Below are 18,500 nucleotides of genomic sequence, written 5' to 3' on the forward strand. Positions count from 1 at the left end.
CCGTTCCCCTGTATGGATCACCTGATGACTGATCAGGCTGGAACTCTGGCTGAAGCTTTTCCCACATTCCCCGCACTCATAGGGCTTTTCCCCAGTGTGGATCCTCTGATGTTGCATCAAGATAAAGATGCTTCTGAAGCTCTTGCCACATTCCCACAGTCATAGGGCCGCTCCCCGGTGTGGATCCCCTGATGCTGTATCAGGTTAGAGCTACTGCTGAAGCTCTTCCCACATTCCACACACTCGTAGGGCTTTTCCCCAGTGTGGACCCGCTGGTGCCGGACCAGGTTGGAGCTGTCACTGAAGCTCCTCCCACATTGCCCACACACGTAGGGCTTTTCCCCTGTATGGATCACCTGGTGCCGGATCAGGCTGGAGCTGTGGCTGAATGCCTTTCCACATTCCAAGCACTTGTAGCGTTTCTCCCTACCATGAGGCTTCTCCACCAGCTCTGAGCTCCTGCTGGACTTCCTGCTGCCTTCCTGGCATAGGGCAGGTCCTTCTTCCATGCAGCTCCCTGGGCTGGGTTTGCAACCCCTCCTCATTTGGGATCTCCAGGGCTTTTCCCTCCTCCTCCATCTGGCCAAGGCTTGGGAATGAGAAATCCTGGTTGGAGGGAAAAAACAAGAGGATAGCACCTTGGGCTGGGGGTTTATTCCTTGCCCAAATTCATCTCAGGAAGTCACTTGGAATCTTGTGTCTGTAAGAACCTCCAAAACACCAACATTCAGCCCAAACATCCTCTGAACATCAAGACATAGATCAAAAACGCCCCAATATCAAGATTCACCCAAAAGCCCCTCCAGAACATAAAGACTCAGCCCCTGCAAACAACCAAAGCACCAACATTTAGCCAAATAAAGCTCAGAAAGATCAAGATTCAGCCCCACGAAAATCATGGATCCCCCACCCCAGCACCTGCTGAATGAAGGCGGGGGGCAACGCCCCTGAGGCTGGGAGGCTGCAGATACAGGGAGGGGTAGAACCCTGTGCTACCTGTTTCTGCTCCTGCTCCTTCTGCTCCTCCAGTCTCCCTACTCTCCCTCACACTCCTCTTTCTCCTACTACTCCTTCTCCTGCACAGTCCCACCTTCTTCTCCCACAGGCATCATTTGACCATTTTGTTCTTCAGCCCTGCTTCTCCTTCCCTTCTCCTACTGCTCCCAGGCCCAGCACCCACTGCCGCCTCCCTCTTCCCCCCCAGTCCCACAGCATCCCACCGCAGGGGCACGGATGCAGCTGGGCCAGCTCGGCCTGGGGCAGCGCTGGGCTCTCGGCCGCTTCCGCCCGCACTCGCTCCCCACTGCAGCCGCTCCCGCCACCACAGCGCGGGGGGGCCCGGCCTTGGCGCTCCCCCCTCCCACCTCCCCAAATTCCCCTCCAGGGGGGCGCCAAGGCCCGGGGGGGAGGGGCGCAGCTGGGCTCCAGCTGGGGAACGCTGGCAGCTGCGGCTCTGCCTGGACACTGATGAGTCATCAGCGCCGCGCGCTCTGATTGGCTCAGCCCTGCCTGAGCCCTGCGCCTGCACCAAGGGGGGACACCCTGCTCCAGGGGGGATGGCCCCGAAACGGGGCAACCCCAGCAAAGGAAGAACAACAAAGGCTCTTTACAAACTGATCCCCTCAACCTCATTGCACATAGGGCCAGGGACGTGGACATAAGGAAGTGACAGGAGGAGCCAGCAGCTGCACAAAATGTTATTAATTGATGACACAGACTGCTGCTCAGCCAAGGTCCTGCTAAATTCATCAACTTCCAGAAGAACAACAAAGACTTAACACAGCCATCAATATCAGTAGCTATACAAAAGTGGGGTGCACATTAAGGGGGTTATGTAGCAGGTGCATTGGGAAGTCTGTACTGCTTAAGTACTTCAGCCAGTGGGGAAAGGAAGGAGATGTGGTGTTGGAAACCGAAAAATAGAAACTTCTACAGATGCTGAAGGGTCTTGGAAAGAGCATGGATTGATGTAGTGATGAAGGCACACAGACACTGTGTAGAGAAATCATAAACTTATGTTCCTATCATTATAATTATTATACTAGAGTAAGTAAGAAATTATATTAGGTAAAATTGTTTGAGGTTTAAACTGTAATAGTGTGACTTACAGAGTAGGTAAGAGATCTAGAAACTATAACAGAGGTGTGTATGAGTACGTGACCTGTCAGCTTATTGGCTAAAAAGAGTGATACAGTGCAGCAAAATTAAACAAAGGTGATAGGTTAATAAGTGAAAACAAGCTTTGTGTCAACTGTCTATTGGACCAAAATGTTATATATTGCTGTGCAAAGAAGAAATTCGTGTCTTCCTTGAGCTATGGGTGACTTCTTGCTCTTCTAAATCTCATGCCCCAAGACTGGTATCTTATCTGGCTACTTGAGCAATAAATCATCTCAAAGCAAGGTGGTCCCATCCCTCATTCTACATCTCAACGATGTGGTGCCTCTATGAGGTCGATCGCTAGGAGTAGTACCAAGAAAGCCCCAGTGAACGTGATCCCGGGAATTAAGCTTTAGTCTGAAAGGTTACTCCAACGAGTAATCAAGAAGCCTATGCAATCACTCAATCGATGAGGATGGCAGAGGTGCTCGATTTCATCCCTGGCCAGGGTGAGTCACATGAGGACTGAGGTATCAGGATGTGAAGTAAAATTTTAAAGCAACAGAGAGATGTTTATTATAAATTTAAAAAAAAGGAAAAAAAAAATATAAGAAGTTATTATCCTCCTAAGCAACAGTTAAGGAGCTTTCTCATTTGGATTCAGTGGAATTTGCTTGATATGGACCTTGAGTCAGCCTTTAAGAAGTTTCTCTGGAATGCTGTGGGATATCGCCTACCTTCACTGCTTTTTCTGTGCTTTTTGTTAATATTGTTAACAAGCGATCTACACAGGCTGCAAGCCCTGTAATTCTACCTGTGTCACAACAGCAGCCATCTTTACCTCCCACTGCAAACATTCTTGGCTATGCCCTCCTTTGGAGAGAGTGGGGAGAGTCAGAGAGAAAAAAATAAGGAGATGTCCAATGTTTTTAAATCGATTGTGGACATACAGGGGCAAGATATTAACTTTACCTTTGAAGAGGAGCCAAATTTAGATCAGTTTCCACCTGACCCAGGGCGGCATGGGGGAGCGCTGGAGCCTGCGCAGAGAACAAAGGCACCCCCTGGCGGAGCCGCTGCAGAAGAAGCTCCAAGGCCACACTGGACAAATATCAGCAATTACAGAAACAGTTGAGCAGAGCCATGGTGGCTCAAGCAGCTTCAAAGGGAGACAAAATAGCCAAAAAAATCACTAACTATATGGTATCCAGTTCAAAATTCATAACTGTAATTAAAGGTTGATAAGCTGCAATGGTCACTGCTGCTACCACCTGGTTCATAGAGACTCTTTGCTTAACATCGCCTGTTTTTGTACAGTCGTGTCCTTTTCCCTCTGTCTGTGAACAACAAGAGATATATTGAGTGAAAGAACTAGGTTTGTTAAAGTTAACTTTGAGGGGTTTTTTCTCTCCATTTTTCCCCTCTGCAAGTGTATATGGGGCATGGTGAAGAATACAGTGGAACCTTCTAGAGATAACAGCAGCCAACCAGGGCAGTTCCTTTCCCCTCCCCCCCATCCCTCTCCAAGAAGAAGCACCAGGGTAGTACCCAGTTTGTTAAGAAGTCATGATTCATTGTTTTCTTAGAATGTATTTATATACCTTTTTAGAGCTAACTTTGTGTTTTTAAGTAATTATGAGTTCTTGCAGTTTTACAGTTTTACTGGAGAAATTATTGTGACCCCGTAGAAAAGGGGGCAGAAAAGGAGGGTGGGGACAGTTTTTTGCTGGCTTTCTTCGGCTTCGGGGAAAGACATTTCGTTTTGCTGGGTCGCAGAGCTGCTGCGGTGGGGAGAAGGGAATTTCGCCATCACCCAGACAGAGCTGCGGCTTCTTCTCCTTCTTCCCTCTTTGTTGGTGACCTCACACCCCCTGTCCTGCCGGGACATGTGGCAGTGCCAGGCACCGCCACGGAGCTGCTGATCCACCTCAGCCACCGGCCCAGGATCTCAGCTCATCCCTGCTGTTCCAGCTGAGTGTTCCTCGGAGCCCTGCAGGAGCACCGGGACTGCCCGCCCGAGGGGGTTTGTGAAAACAAAGCCTCTCTCCCATCCCATCTCAGCCGAGACAGCTGTCCCAGGGTCCCTAGTTCTGTTTTCTTGTTAATGCTGTAGTTATTGTTGTTTGTTTGCCTGGTTATACTAGTAAAGAACTGTTATTCCTATCCCCAGATCTCTGCCTGAAAGCCCCTTGATTTCAAAATTATAATAATTCGGAGGGAGGGGATCTACATTCTTTCATCCCAAGGGAGGCTCCTGCTCTCCCTAGCAGACACCTGTCTTCTAGAACCAAGACAATATACCAATTTGGACTAAGGATTTTAATTAAAAATTGGACTTGATGTTTCTGCAAAGTGCTACAAAAGCTGAATGACAAATTGCCAAACCCTTCATTGTTGTGGCTTTTCTCTAGTAAAACTGTACTTTCAAAATCCTAACAAACTTAAGCTTGTACCAGGCAAATTCCTACTAGAAATGAGAATTTTCAGTAACATCTGCAGTTATTATGAGTTATTCTCAAGGCCAAATTACATAAAATCATAATGCATTTGTTACATCTTTATAATCTCTGTAGTAAATCCATGTTGCTGTTTTATTATGTTCAAAAGTTATATACCAAACTTTCAGTTGCCTTTTTTTGTAATAATAAGGTAAGACTGAGTTATGTTGTCAGTTAATATAGATTAAGTGTTAATAGAATTAAGCAAAGTTAAGTTTCACTAGGTTTAGGTCTGAGTGTTCTTAATACTCTTTTAGAGTTAAGTTTTGTTATTTCCTTCTTTCAAAATTAATTTCTACCAGGTTTGAAATTTAAATTGTCTCCCGTTTCGTTAAAAGACACTTGTCTAAATTGCAAAGTTTAGTTATTTTCCTAGAGAGATGAGGATGACTACAACTGAAACAGCTGTGATGGAACACTGATAAACACCTGCATGTGAATGGAAGAAGATACAGTCTGTTGCATCCTTCATTTCATCCAAGGTTTAATTATTCATTACAATCTTTACTGGTTTTGTTTTCTATAGCTTAATTGTTTTTCAGTGCTTCCAGAATTCCAGAAAAATCTATCATTGCTGAAAGTTAGCTACCATGAGAGAAACTTCAGATTAAACCAACTGCTAAATGGTTTGATTGGTCTGTTATGTAAGACTTCTAATCATTTCCTTTACACAAATGCACTTCAACAGTTTGCTGTGCTTTAAGCATCTCATAGCTGCTATTATTAAGAACCTTGTTTTGAAAATGAGTTAAGAGGCATCTTTCCAGCTTAAAGCCGGGCCTGGCCAAGCCTTGACTTTACCTAAATGGAATGTTTGCCAACAAGTCCAGATGTTTTCTGCACCAAATCAGTATTTGAGTCACTTGTTGACTCAGCAATTTGACCCTATTAATATGACAGCTAGATTAATTTTGAAGTGGGCTTGGAGAATCATTTCCAGAGGTGGTTATCCAGTCCTTCGCTGATTTGAGATCTGTCAACTGTTTGCAGACTCTGAGATGCTGGTACAGTGTTTTAGTCGTTAATAATAATTCTATATCAGATATGTTATTAACAGTGTTTATTATCTAATTAATTTCTAACTACTGTAAGTTTTTGTTCATTATGTGTATAGTTTTGTGTTGGTATTCATATGCATGGTAAAAGTACATCTCACTTTTGAAAGCAAAAGGAATTGATGCCCTAAGAACATTTGATTAAATGTAGTATGTGCATTAGAAATTTAGACCACAATTCATCTTGAATAATGAAATATTTACACCAAAAATTGTAGAAAAGATCATAAAATCTGAATTCACAATTAAGTGTACCACAGCTAAGCCTAAATGGTTCATTAACTTAAAGGGGAGAGATGCCTATGTTTTGTTGACAGGTTCAAAAGAGTAATCTGTTCATCAGACCAGACTGACTGCCTCTGAAAACATGAGACCAAATAAACACAGAAGTCACCATACAGCCGTAGTACTCAAAACAAGACCGAAAGTGAAACTGCCAGAACACAATTATGTCTGAAAAACTACACAGACAGTTTGCCAACAGAAGTTTCATGTTATCATGATGTTGTGTCTCTACTAATTTTCTTCAGTTACTCCCTGTTTCAGGATTTGAAGGAACATTCAGTGATGTTAAGGATCAACCTTTTTAGCTGATACACTTTCACCTGCTTAAACAGCACATCTGGAGTCTCAACTATCTGGATCTTAAATAATAATAATAACTTTTTCACTTCCCTGGAGGACATTGGAAATTGTTTTTGTACCATTCACAAATTATCTTATCTGGCTACTTGAGCAATAAATCATCTCAAAGCAAAGTGGTCCCATCCCTTGTTCTTCAACAATGCGGTCAGGAAAATTTGAATGAAAAGGAGGCTGCATCCTCCAACAATTGGAGAGAACCCATGGGAAATGTCCCATGGCCTCTCCTTATTTTTTGAATGAAATTACTATTACAGGACTCCTCTGCCTTCTTTGTAGACAGAAACCTCTGAAGATGACAATTTCTCCACACACCTTGGGGCAATTCCTTCCACCGTCCGGGCCGGCGGGCAGTGAGTGCAGCTGAAGGGGCCTCACCCAGTTTGGGGGATCGGCTCCCTCGGCTGGCGGCGGCACCGGGGATTGATTGGGTACCCGAGAGTGAGCAGGAGACAGACGAGTGACAGATCAGGGCGGCTCTCAAGAGTCGGCAGGGAGAGAGCACTGAAAATCTCAGCAGTGACTACAGTGGCATCTTCGGGGAGTGAACATGGCAGGGCACCCAGGGAGGGGAGAAAAGGGAGAGCCAGAATGGGGTCCCAGCCAAAGGGATGATGATCCCAAAATATCTCTAAAAAGTCCCTTGGGAGCATGTTGAGGAAGTTTACAAATTCTCCCAGAGGGAATTAAGGACATGGACACCCAGGGGGGCAAGAAGGGAAGTCCAGAAGGGATTTAGACAACAGGGGATGGATGGGGTTGGTGTGCTGGGAAGGGATTGGCTGAAGGGGAGTGTGCAGGAATGTGCTTAAGGCAAGAAGCAGCAAGAGGAATCCATGGGGTAAGAAAAATGATGATGGAAAAGAGGAGGAAGAAAAAAACACTGAGGATTGGGATGTGTTTCAGAAGGCTCTTATCCTCAGAATTTGCCAGCTGACTCAGATCCTTTGTATCCCAGTTTTCCAGGACAGGAAAACAAGGAGGTGAGGATTTCAGGGGGTTTCTCTGAGCTGGGAGCGGCAGGAGCGGGCGCAGAGCTGCGGCACCGGGAGCACGGGCTGGGGGCCTGTGGGGAGCTGTGGGGCCGGGCCGGGGCTGTGGGGCAGCCGGGGCTCAGCGCCGGGCGCTGCCTGAGCCCAGCACCCCCCGGGCAGGGCCCGCAGTGGCCCCCGGCCCCCAGGAGGCTGCGGGACGCCCCGGCCGCTGCCCGGCCCCGTGGAGCTGCCGGCCCTGCCCGCCGCGGGGGCCGCCTTTGGACACTGCGGCAGGACAGGGACCGGCTCTGGGATACGGGCTGGGGAGGGGAGCCTCAGCACAGCCAGCACGAGGAAGGAACAGCTCACAAATGGCGATTAGACCTGCAAGGATCCAGATGATCTTTTAAGCATTTCCTGGTGGGTCCCTGGAGAAAAGAAGGATTTTGCAGAAAGCTCAGCAGCTGCCACACGATGAGCACCCACAGGCACTGAGGGGGGCTGCAGCAGCGACAGAAGAAGCCCCTGCAGCACTTCCTCACAAAGGCTCAGCAGCTGAATGCAGCAAGGGATGAGCAAAAGGCCAAGCTGAAGGCAAAGTTCATGGCACAGTTCCTACAGCCCCTGAGGGATCAAGCCCAGGGCCCAAGGGGGCCCCAGCACCCATGGGACACCCTCGGCCACAAGCACCTGGCACAGGCATTGCCCTCCTGGCCAGGGCACAGCCCACCCAAACAGCCCCTGGCAAGGAATCAGCCTTCCAGCTGCAGGGCACAAGGACACTGCAAGCACAGACAGCAGCACCCTCAGCACCAGCAAGTCCAGCCCTGGATGGACACGCATTCTTAGCGGTGGCACAGCTCCCATTCCACCAGGGACCCACCACACTGCAGCCCTTGGGAACATTCAGGGTGGCTCTGGATCCATAGGAGGCCATTCCTGAGGGGCCTCTTGATCCATTCTGAATCTTAGACCTAAGGGGGGAAAAATGCCAAAAAAGTCTTTGATTATTCAAGGGATGAGTGGGTATATTTTATTCAACTACTATTAGAAGCTCTGGGGAAAAGGTTGGAAATGGAGGACCTTTTATTTGCTCACAATTGTGATTGTAATTTACTGGGAAGGGATTTGATGACTAAATTGTGAACGCAAATTAATATCGCAAAAGGTGATATAGAGGCTGGTTCTGTTGTACCTCTGTGTCAAATGTCTGGCAGAGCCATGGCTGAAGTGAACCCACAAGTGTGGGCAGCCCCAGGGAAATTGGCAAAATTAGATATGGAGCCTCTCCAAATTTCCTTGAAGCAACCAGGACAAGAGGTGTGGAAAAGCAATCCCCTGTTCCAAGGGAGGGAAGGAAGGGCTCACAGCCTGTCTGGGAGTCCTGCTCAAGGCACGGCTTGGGGAGCCAGGGATGGCTCCCTAGAATGCTCCTATCCTGCCAAACAAGAAATCCAATGGAATCCACAGAATGCTGCAGGACCCAAGAAGAAATGAGATGATGAAACCGAGGCACCCCACACTCTCAGATCCTTACACCAGCCTGAACCAGGTGCCCTCCTCACACTGCTGCCATTCAGAACTTGATGCAAAAGATGCTTTCTGGGGATCTGCCCACTTAGAGAGGATGGAAACAAAATTCTGCCTTTGAGTGGGAACAAGAGGTAGAAGGGAAAATGCTCAAGACATGGACGGTCCTTCTGCAGGGATGCATGGAAGCACCGGCCTTATTCAGGCACATAAATAAATTGCAGGAAATATCAAAGGAATTGACCTCACCCCCAGGGACTGGCTTAATGCAGGATGTGGATGACTTGATCCAATAAGGAGGACAAGTAGAAGTGCTTCTTCTTCTTGACAAGAAGAAGACAAGAAGAAGAAGCCTCTGTGCAATGGCTGCAAATAGTGGAGAAAAAGTAAATACTTGGGACCTATTTTGACTGAAAGTTTGTGGTGAATTGACCCAGAGAGGGTCTGGGGAAATCTCAGAAGTAATGTTACCCAGCACTAAAAAGGAGCTATAACGATTTTTAGGATTATTAGGGAATTGCAGGACCTGGATTGAGGATTTTCTGTTCTTGCAAGAACATTGTAGGACTTTTTAACCCCAGATACCTTCAATGTCAATGTATGGACATGAGAAAGAGAACAAAACTTGAGAAAATGAAAAAACAAAATGACTGATGCCCCAGCCATGGCTCTTCCATAATCAGAAAAGAAATTTTAATTGTATGTGAATGTTAAACAGGGTCATGCCAAATGAATTCTTATGCTAAAATGTTTAACCCAGTGTCCAGAGTGGCCTCATTGTCTGCATCCACACCTTTAATGGGAACTGAGGCCCAAAAACTGATGGCAGGAGGATCTCCTATTGTTCAAGTCTGGCATCAAATTAAAACTTTGTACATCAAAAGAGCCTCCAAATGGATGAGCAGAGCTCGGTTATTACAGTACTAAACTTGTTCAGTGGCACAGGAGGATTTAGAATTGAGGACAGGGGAAGGGTTTAACCCAGCCTCCTGTTTGAACAGCCTGGAGAGGGGGCTGGGAAGAAACCCATGACTGCATTCAAGTGACAGAGCTCCAGACTCAGGCGGGGAGAGATTTATGAGACATTCCCTGGACTGAGGGAGAAAATGTGGTTTTGGATGCGGTTTCAATGGCAGCAGAAGGGAAAAGAGTGACAAGACTCGCTATTGTTAAGGAAAGGGAATCAGACAAAGCACTGGTTACTGCCCCCATGGTCAGCTCAACCTGCCGAGCTGGGAGTGCTTGTAAGAGCCTGGCACTGAAATGCCCTGAGCAGGAAAGCTTAAATATCTTCTGCTGACACCAGGGCAGCTAACAGAGTGGTAAAAGTGATTCTGACTTCCTCAGCAATCACTGGATCAGTTATCAAGGGATTTCTAAAACAAGTAATTCCAAGAAAAGGGATTGTGGAAGCAACAGACTCAGACAGGGGAACTCATTTTACAGGAAAGATCCTTCAGGGGCTTATGGCAGCTTTAGGAATACAATGGGAGCTCCACAATCCCTGCCACCACCAGAGCTCCCATCAGGTAGGAAGAATGAATGGGGAAATAAAGAAACACCTTTGGAAGCTGGTGATAGAAACCGAGATGCCATGGGTACGGCTTTTGCCATTGGCTTCAGTAAGAATAAGAACCAGACCCAGGGCAGATATTCAATTATCTGGAACTGATCTTTGGAATTCCTAACTGATCCTGATAATTCCTGACCGAGTGCAAGGTGGAGATAAGGGATGTATATTCAAAGCAGGCTACAGGAAAAATCCTGTTGCCTGTGGAATCTCATCCTCAGGAAGCTCGGCTGGCAAAGACCCTGCCTTGGGACTTTGCTGTTCACATCATCCAACCAGGACATCGGGTCCTGCCGAAGCAGTGGAAAGAAGCAGCTCTGGTGGCCAAGTGACGTGGCCCATTCCAAGTGTCCCTGAGCACAGAAACAGCCCCAGCACAGCTGAACACAGGGGGACCTCTCAGCCTCGCCTCAGGGGCTCTGAAGCCCCGGAGATTTGGACTTCCCGGCTGCAGTAGGACCATAGGAGGCCACCCCTGAGCCTGCACTGAAGGCAACGCAGCAGCAGCCAGGGCTCCCCAGCGGGGGAAGCCCCTGGGCCTGCCCACAGATCCTCTGCTCTAATCCTCGGCCTGGCCACCCTCCTTTGCCATCTCCAGCCACTGCGGGACAATCCTTGCTCTCACTCTTGCACCTTCAGGCCTTTCTGTGCCTGCCCTCGCCACAGCTGCTGCGGAAGGCACCAGGACAATTCCACTCTGCCTCTCAATGACACTCACACTCTGCCCTGCCTGGGATTAGATTCTGGGAAAATATACCAAGTGTAAATTTTGTTAAAATCTTCTTTCTCAATTCAGGCTTGGTTTGGTTTTGCCTTGGGGAAAGAAATTTTAGTTTTTTTCTTAAGGGATGTTACACCACTCAACAGAGGTGAGCTTAACATCTCAACAGACTGGAAATAGCCCAGGAGATTCCCACAAAGATAATGACCATCAACGAAACATCACACAGAATTCACAGAATGGCCAGGTTGGAAGAGACCTTCAAGATTATTGAGTCCAACTCATGCCCTAACCCCTCAACTAGATCATGGCACTGAGTGCCATATCCAGTATTTTTTTAAAAACATCCAGGTATGGTGACTGTACCACCTCTCCAGGCAGATCATTCCAGTACTTTATCACTCTTTCCATTAAAAACTTGTTCCTAATATCCAACCTATATTTCCCTTGACTCAGCTTGAGACTGTGTCCTCTCGTTCTGTTAGTTGCTGCCTGGAGAAAGACCAACCCCACCTGACTACAACCACCTTTCAGGGAGTTGTAGAAAGTGATAAAGTCACCCAAGTTCCTCTGTTCTCCTGGCAGAACAACCCCAGCTCCCTCAGACATTCCTCACAGAGCTCATGTTCCAAGCCCCTCACCAGCCTCGTTGCCCTTCTCTGGACCCAACAACAACGCCCAGTAGCAAATATCAACCACCATCTACCACAGACACTGCCCCAAGCATAGCTGGAGACACCTGGTCTGGAGAAGTCTGATCAGGAAACCCAGGAGTGCAGACCTAATTAACATCACAGGTGAAGAAATCCAGGTGCAATAGGAAATCAGATACTGAGAACTCCGTAACTTGGAAGCAATGAAACCAATGGATTTCTATGGGATCAGACTGTATAAAGTTTAGGAAAAATCTAGTAAAATTCATATGTTATGGAATGATTTTCTCTGCATGCTCAAGTTACCTGTGGATGAAATGATTTCTGTTGCACATCCTGGCCAGAATCAAATAATGCCTCGACTCTCTAATACTAAAGACATTATTGGAGAGTTTTTGTTTTTCCTGCACTTTCAGAGACAAGATTACAGCATTGGAATATTTTTTCTTAATAATCCTACTTTTATATTGTCAGTTAGATTTGGGCTAGGGATGTGAGAATCAATTTTTAGTACTAGGAAAAGAAGTACAAAAAACCTAATTGCTTTGGAATTTTGTTGCGTATGTTTGTGCATGGCTCTTAGTGATGGCAAAATTTTGGTATAGGTTTTTCAATGTTCACCCTTAGGTTGCATTCTGAAAAACTAGAAGAGTTTTAAAGGTGACCCTTTAACACATAAACAATTCCTAGAATACAGTTAAAATAAAAAGAGAGAAAAAAAAAGAGAAACCATAGCAGATGGTGGGGGGGTCCACATGTGAGTCATCCCACGGCTGCCCTGGAAGAGAAGCTTCATTCCAGGCAGCCAGAAGGGGAGCTTTAGAAATGCAAATTGACACTGCTGGGCAAAGTATGGACAATATATCAGTCGTCCTACATAGGGGAAGAACTGGGCTGATTCCCTTTCCCCCTCACCTCAAGCTCTGCCTGCCTGCACACACGGAATTTGCACAGCTAAAGGCAGACAGGGTGACCTGGAGCTGGAAGCGCTGGGAGTTGGAGCTGAGGCCGGGATGGAGCAGGGACCCACCTGCAGCCCCAGCAGGAGCCCAGACCAGAGCAGGGGATGCCTGAGAGGGCCCGAGGCCCGAGCCCGGCAGAAGCCCCTGCACAGCCATGCAAGTGGCTCCTGGCCGGACTCGGGGATCCCCCTGGCCATCCCCGCTGGAGCAGCCTGGTCCTGAGGGACTCTGGCCCCTGCGAGGGACCCCAGGCTGCAGCAGGACAAGGATTCCTGGCCCTCAGGGGGAGGCAGTGACATGACCTGACTGTGACCCCCATCCCTGTGCCTCTGGGTAGGGACGGGAGAGGGAATGGGGCATAAAGTTAAGCCCAGGAAAGAGGAAGAAGTGGGGAAAGATGTTCCCGTAGAAATCTTTGCTTCTCATTCTGTTGCTTTAACAGATTTGATAATAAATTCAATTACTTTCCCCAAGTCAAGTGTGTTGTGCCCATGACCAGTGACTGAACTGTCCTCATCCTTGTCCAGACCCTCAAGCCTTCCCTTATGTATTCTGCTCCCTGCCCAAAGGAGGAAGGAGTCAGAGAGTTTTGGCCGCTTTCCGGCATGGCCTGCTTCGTCCCGGACTCACCCCCAGCTCCCAGCACCCTCAGCTCCCGGGCACCCCGAGCTCCCGGCGCTTCAGCGCAGCGGCGCTTCCTTGGCCTCCTGCCCGGGCCGGGCCCAGCGCCGAGGCCGCTCCTCAGCCCAGGCTTCCGAGAAATGGCGGAGATCAGGCGAAGGGACACGAGTCCGTGCCGTGTGCAGAGCCCGGCGCTGGCTGCGATTGGCTGCTGCTGCCGTCACTCGTGGTTCTGGCGCGCGCTGATTGGGCAGAGCGGGGACAAGCCCGGCCCCGCTGGCGCCCCCAGCGCGGCCGTGGGGCAGGAGAAGGGCCCGGAGTCCTGAGCCGGAGCCTCTACACCCCGGAGCAAGCGGCCGGAGCGGTGAGGCGGCGGCGCCCGCACGGGGGGGCGTCGTGTGCAGAGCCCGCCGCTGGCTGCGATTGGCTGCTGCTGCCGTCACTCGGGTTCTGGCGCGCGCTGATTGGGCAGAGCGGGGACAAGCCCGCCCCGCTGCGCCCCCAGGGCGGCCGTGGCAGGAGACGCCATCGGGCGTCTGTGCGGGCCAGGGGGCAGGGTCTGTGGCGGGTGAGTGTGCCGTGCCGGCCCGTGTTGGCCCTGGGCTGAGGGCGCTGCGGAGGCTGCCGACGCTCCGGCAATGGCGGCTCTCCTGCCCCACGGCCGCCCTGGGGGCGCCAGCGGGGCCGGGCTTGTCCCCGCTCTGCCCAATCAGCGCGCGCCAGAACCACGAGTGACGGCAGCAGCAGCCAATCGCAGCCAGCGGCGGGCTCTGCACACGGCACAGCCCCGCCCCGCGCTCTCAGGGCCCGCCCCGGGCTGCGTGAGGCGAAAGGCGGGGATGAGGAACAGCCCTGGAACGGGCCTGGCCCGCGCCGCCATTGAGCTCCCAACACAAACAAAATTCTCCGCACCTCCCGGCCCGCCTTGGCCAATCCGGGGTGATGAGTGGCTCCGGCTCAGCGGGAAGTCCGGGAGCCTCACTTCTCCTGCCCCTTAATTAGGAGCATCAGTGCATCGCTTTGATTTCCACCAGAAAGTAATAACCGCCCCAAACCCCTTCTGCTGAATGGAGAAGGGGAGAGATTTCTTGCAGAAAAGTCCCCAAATCGGTTGTTGCCCGGTTGGGAATATCAGGAAAATTAATCCACAAACACCAGAGGTTTATGTCCAGAAAGGAGACAGAGGAGTCCTTTAACTTTATTCGAATAAAGGGAGAGGTCATGGGGCATTCCCCTGCGGTCTCTCAAATTTTTGGAGGGCGTAGCCTCCCTTTTAATCCAATTCCTGGCCGCTTGTCCCTTCTCTCTTTCCCCATGGGCTGAGGTACTTGAGAGGTACAGGCTTCCCGGAACACCTGATACCAGGGATACACCCCCCCCCCCCCCCCCCCCCAATGCATCCCCTTCTTTGTTCTTAATTCTTTTGGAATTTTATGGTGTTTCCCCAGTATCTCTTTCATCTTTAAGTGAAATCCACCCCATTGTTTCTGTTATAAATGCATATCATATTATTGGCTTTTTGCAAATATTATAATGAATGTTACAAGATGAGAAAAATTTTGTTGTATTAATATGGTTTCCTTTATTTCTGTTATGGATTAAACTTAGAAATAGTGATATTATACATATATTTTAAGCTGTAACATGGTATTAAAGCACAAATTACTTTTTGTTTATATAACCCAGAGACTAAAAAAAAAAAAGAGACCCCCCTGCATCCTAAGATTATCTTGTCCATATTATAGATACATATTATATTGCTGGCTTTTCGCAAATATTGGAATGGATGTTATACATATAAGGTTAGAAAACTTCGTTGTATTAGTGTGGTTCCTTCTATTTCTGTTGTAGATGAAGCTTAGAAATATATACATATTAGAAACATATACATATACATATATGTTGAGCTATGGCATGGTATTGGAGTGGGGACTACTTTTGTTTGTATAACCCAGGGACTAGAGGAGATGGTTGGAGACCCCCCTATTCTTAGGTTATCTTGTCCAGATGAGGATAGCAGTAACCAGAGCTCTGGGGGAGGAATTTATTGCATTTCTGTTATCAGGGAATGTGAAACTCGGTGGAGCCAAGAAGATTGATTTATTAAGAAGGGGGAGAGTCAAAAACTAAACAACAAAACATCCAAAACTTAAGAAGAATGTTTGAATTATGTATGAGAATTTATGAATATGTATTAGGATTTTGTTTTTAAGGGACAATCCTTTGTTAGTAAGGTGTGTTCTCTTGGCTGAATGCAGTGACACCCAGCCGTATCTGTATACTTTACTTTATTTTTATCTCCTAATTGTCTTACTATTAAACCTTTAAATTCTATTAAAAAAATATGTGAACCTTGTTTTTCACATCCAGGTGAAGACAAGCAGTCCTTCATGCCCTCCAAAGGAAAAATTTATGGCACCCGTTACCGAAGGACATAAAACCTAGTGGCGCCAAGAAGATTGGTCTATTGGGAACGGGAGCAAGGAAAAACTAAACAGAGGAACACCAAAAATACTAAGAGGAATGTCTGAATATGTATGAGAATTTATGGATATGTAGTAGGATTCTGTTTTTAAGGGACAATCCTTTGTTAGTAGGTATGTTCTCTTGGCTGAATGCAGAGACACCCGGCCGTATCTGTCTACTTTATTTTTATCTCCTAATTGTCTTTTTATTAAACTTTTAAATTCTATTAAAAGATATGTAAATCTCGTTTTTCACATTTCTGTTATCTCTCAGTGATATTTTCATCTTATCAGCAGACCCACAGCTTGTTTGTAAAAACAAACCTGTCATTCCTCTCAGGAAGAGCCAACCAAACCAAAGTGAGCTGGGACCCCCCAGCAGCGCCTCTCTGCCGTCCCAACTGCAGACCTCGCTGGGAGCCTCCTAACTGGGAGGGACTTGAGTGAGCCTGGAGAGGCTGGAAGGAGATTGGGGATTGGAAAACGGAGGATGGAATGAGGTTAGTTGTGCTGGGTAGAGACTGGGAGGCGTCTTGTTGAGTCCTGGTGGGGCTGGTGAGGGACTGGGTAGGGGTTTGGGGGTTCTGGGGTGGTGGGGGCAACTGGGAGGGGGCTGTGGGGATCCTGAGGGGGACATGAGGGGCTTTGGTGGGTCCTGGGGAGACTTGGAAGGCATTTGGGGGAGGTTTCAGGGGTCCTCGGTGGGCTGGGAGAGACTTGGAGGGGCTTGGGGTGTTTGTGACAGGTTTTGGGGGCCCTGACCCCTGCAGACCCCCCAGCGATGCTGCCGGCCGCAGCAAGATGCTGACGGGGTCGGGAGCTCCGTGTTGGGCTTCATCCTACTGGCGCTGCGGCTCGGCTTCTACCTGTGCAAGAAGGTGAGGGGGGGCACCGGGGGTCGTGTCCCCCCTCCCCTGGAGCATGTGTGCCCAGCCCGGTGTCACCCCCTTTTCTCTGCCCACAGAGCTCCTGAGCGGCAGCGGCCGCAGCCCCTCCCCGTGGCCTCAGACCCAGCTGGGACCCCCCGCTCCGACCCCACACTGATTTTGGAGGAGTCGTGTGTCCCCCCTCAACCCCGCTGCCACTCTGCCCACGCCTGGCTGCTCCCAGTGTTCCCAGTAAAGCTTCCCAGTTGGCCTCAGTCCCGTTTATTGAGGAGCAGCGGGGAAGGATTTGGGGGATCCCGCAGAGGAACCTTGACTGGGGGGAGCAGAAGAGACCCCAAGATGGATCCAGAATGGGGACCCCCGTGTGTCCCCCCCGTGTCACCTTGCTCTGCGGGGCCACGGGAGGCACCTGAACCCCAGCACAGCGCCCAGCAAACCCCAAAAGGTGCCGGGACCCCCACAAAGCCACCAGAGAAATTTGGTGAGGGTGCGTGTGGGGAGTGCCCAGGCCGGGCCAAGAGCCCACAACTGCCCCAGTCTGACCTGCCCTGGTGCCTCCCATGGGATGGGACCGCGTTGGGAAAAGGAGGGCTGGGCTCCGGGCCCGGGGAGGTGGGGTGGAGGGAGGGGCGGAGCAGGAGAAGGGACAGAGGAGGAGAGCTGAGGAAGGAGTGGGACAAGGACAGAAGCGAAGACGGAGCCGGGATTAGAAAGGAGGAGGAGTGGGACCCATCCCAACACAATTACAGGGTCCTAGCCCCCTCTCCCAATTGTTGGGGATCCCAGCCCTCTCTTTTCCTCTACGCTTCCACCACTTCCCCACTGCCCCTCAATCCACGGGTCCTGTTCCCCATGCTTGGTTTTGGGATTTCCAGGCCCTTCAGTCTGGGGGTCCCATCACCTTTTCTTTCAACTCAGGCAGCTCCTGGCAGGTTTTCCTTGGGAGGAATGTCTGAGTTTTGGGATTTGTGGAGTGCAGTTCTGGAGGAGGACAGCTCTGTCTGGCCTTCCCCTCCTTGTTGTGGCCTCTCAGCTGCCCCCCACACCCTGGGGGTGCTGGGATTTCCTTCCTGGACACAAGGACGTTCATTCCCTTCCAGGAGCCCAATGCCCGGCTGGGGCTCCAGGCCAGGGGGTCCTTTAGCAGCTGCCCCAGAACCTCTGCCAGGGGCTCCCAGCGCAGCCGCAGCCGCAGCCGCTCGGCCTGGGCTCCCCAAAGCCCTCAGCAAGCCCCAAGTCCCTGCCAGGAACCCGCAACTCCCTCAAACACAGCATCCCCCACAGCCCCTGCTAGTTCCCCCCATGGCAGTGGCCATGGCCATGGCCCCACATGTCACTGGCCATGTCCCACCATGTCCTCACCCATGGCTGTGTCCCCACCATGTTTCCATCCTGGCATTGTCCCCCACATCTCCATTTGTGCCTGTGTCCCCCCATGTCTTCAGGAATGGCCACGTCCCTGTCCATGTCCATGTGTCCCCATGTCACTCTCCATGTCTCTGTCCCTCAATGTCCCCACCCATGTTTTAGTTCAGTGTCTTTATTTTTACCCAAATGTTGTATATTTTAAAGGGATGAAGAGTAAAGAAAAGCAAATAAAGGCCAAAGGAAAAGGATTTCTGTGTCTGTGCCGTCTGAGGATCCACATGATTGGGTGGGAGGGAAGAACCTTTTCCAGAGGGGTTTCCACCTCACTGTCTCCAAAATCTTGGTCTTTGACCCAGTTCATCAACATTTGACTGCAGAAGATGCCCTTGGACAACAGGAAATCAAAATCAAAATCAAAAATCACAGAGGTTGGAAAAGACCTCCAAAACTATCC

The 18,500-nt window shown here is 49.5% G+C and overlaps 1 protein-coding gene and 1 long non-coding RNA gene across 2 annotated transcripts; one reads left to right on the plus strand and one right to left on the minus strand.

Annotated features, from left to right (window-relative positions):
- Window positions 1-5: 5 nt before the first annotated feature.
- Window positions 6-13,535, minus strand: LOC111942159 (uncharacterized; the record flags this gene model as incomplete). Its single annotated transcript, XM_086874718.1, has 3 exons — window positions 13,336-13,535; window positions 194-606; window positions 6-110 (listed from the first exon to the last, which is right to left on the minus strand). Coding segments are annotated over exons 2-3 (457 nt in total), but the record flags the coding sequence as incomplete, so codon positions are not given.
- A 593-nt stretch (window positions 13,536-14,128) lies between these two features.
- Window positions 14,129-18,294, plus strand: LOC111942158 (uncharacterized). The gene is made up of 4 exons (XR_015282402.1): window positions 14,129-14,363; window positions 15,697-15,923; window positions 16,132-16,291; window positions 16,756-18,294. It is a non-coding gene; the product is annotated as an uncharacterized LOC111942158 (long non-coding RNA).
- Window positions 18,295-18,500: the final 206 nt, after the last annotated feature.

Source organism: Cyanistes caeruleus, unplaced genomic scaffold (genome assembly GCF_971803275.1).
Source record: "Cyanistes caeruleus unplaced genomic scaffold, bCyaCae1.hap1.1 HAP1_SCAFFOLD_512, whole genome shotgun sequence".
In the NCBI taxonomy this organism is placed as follows: domain Eukaryota; kingdom Metazoa; phylum Chordata; class Aves; order Passeriformes; family Paridae; genus Cyanistes; species Cyanistes caeruleus.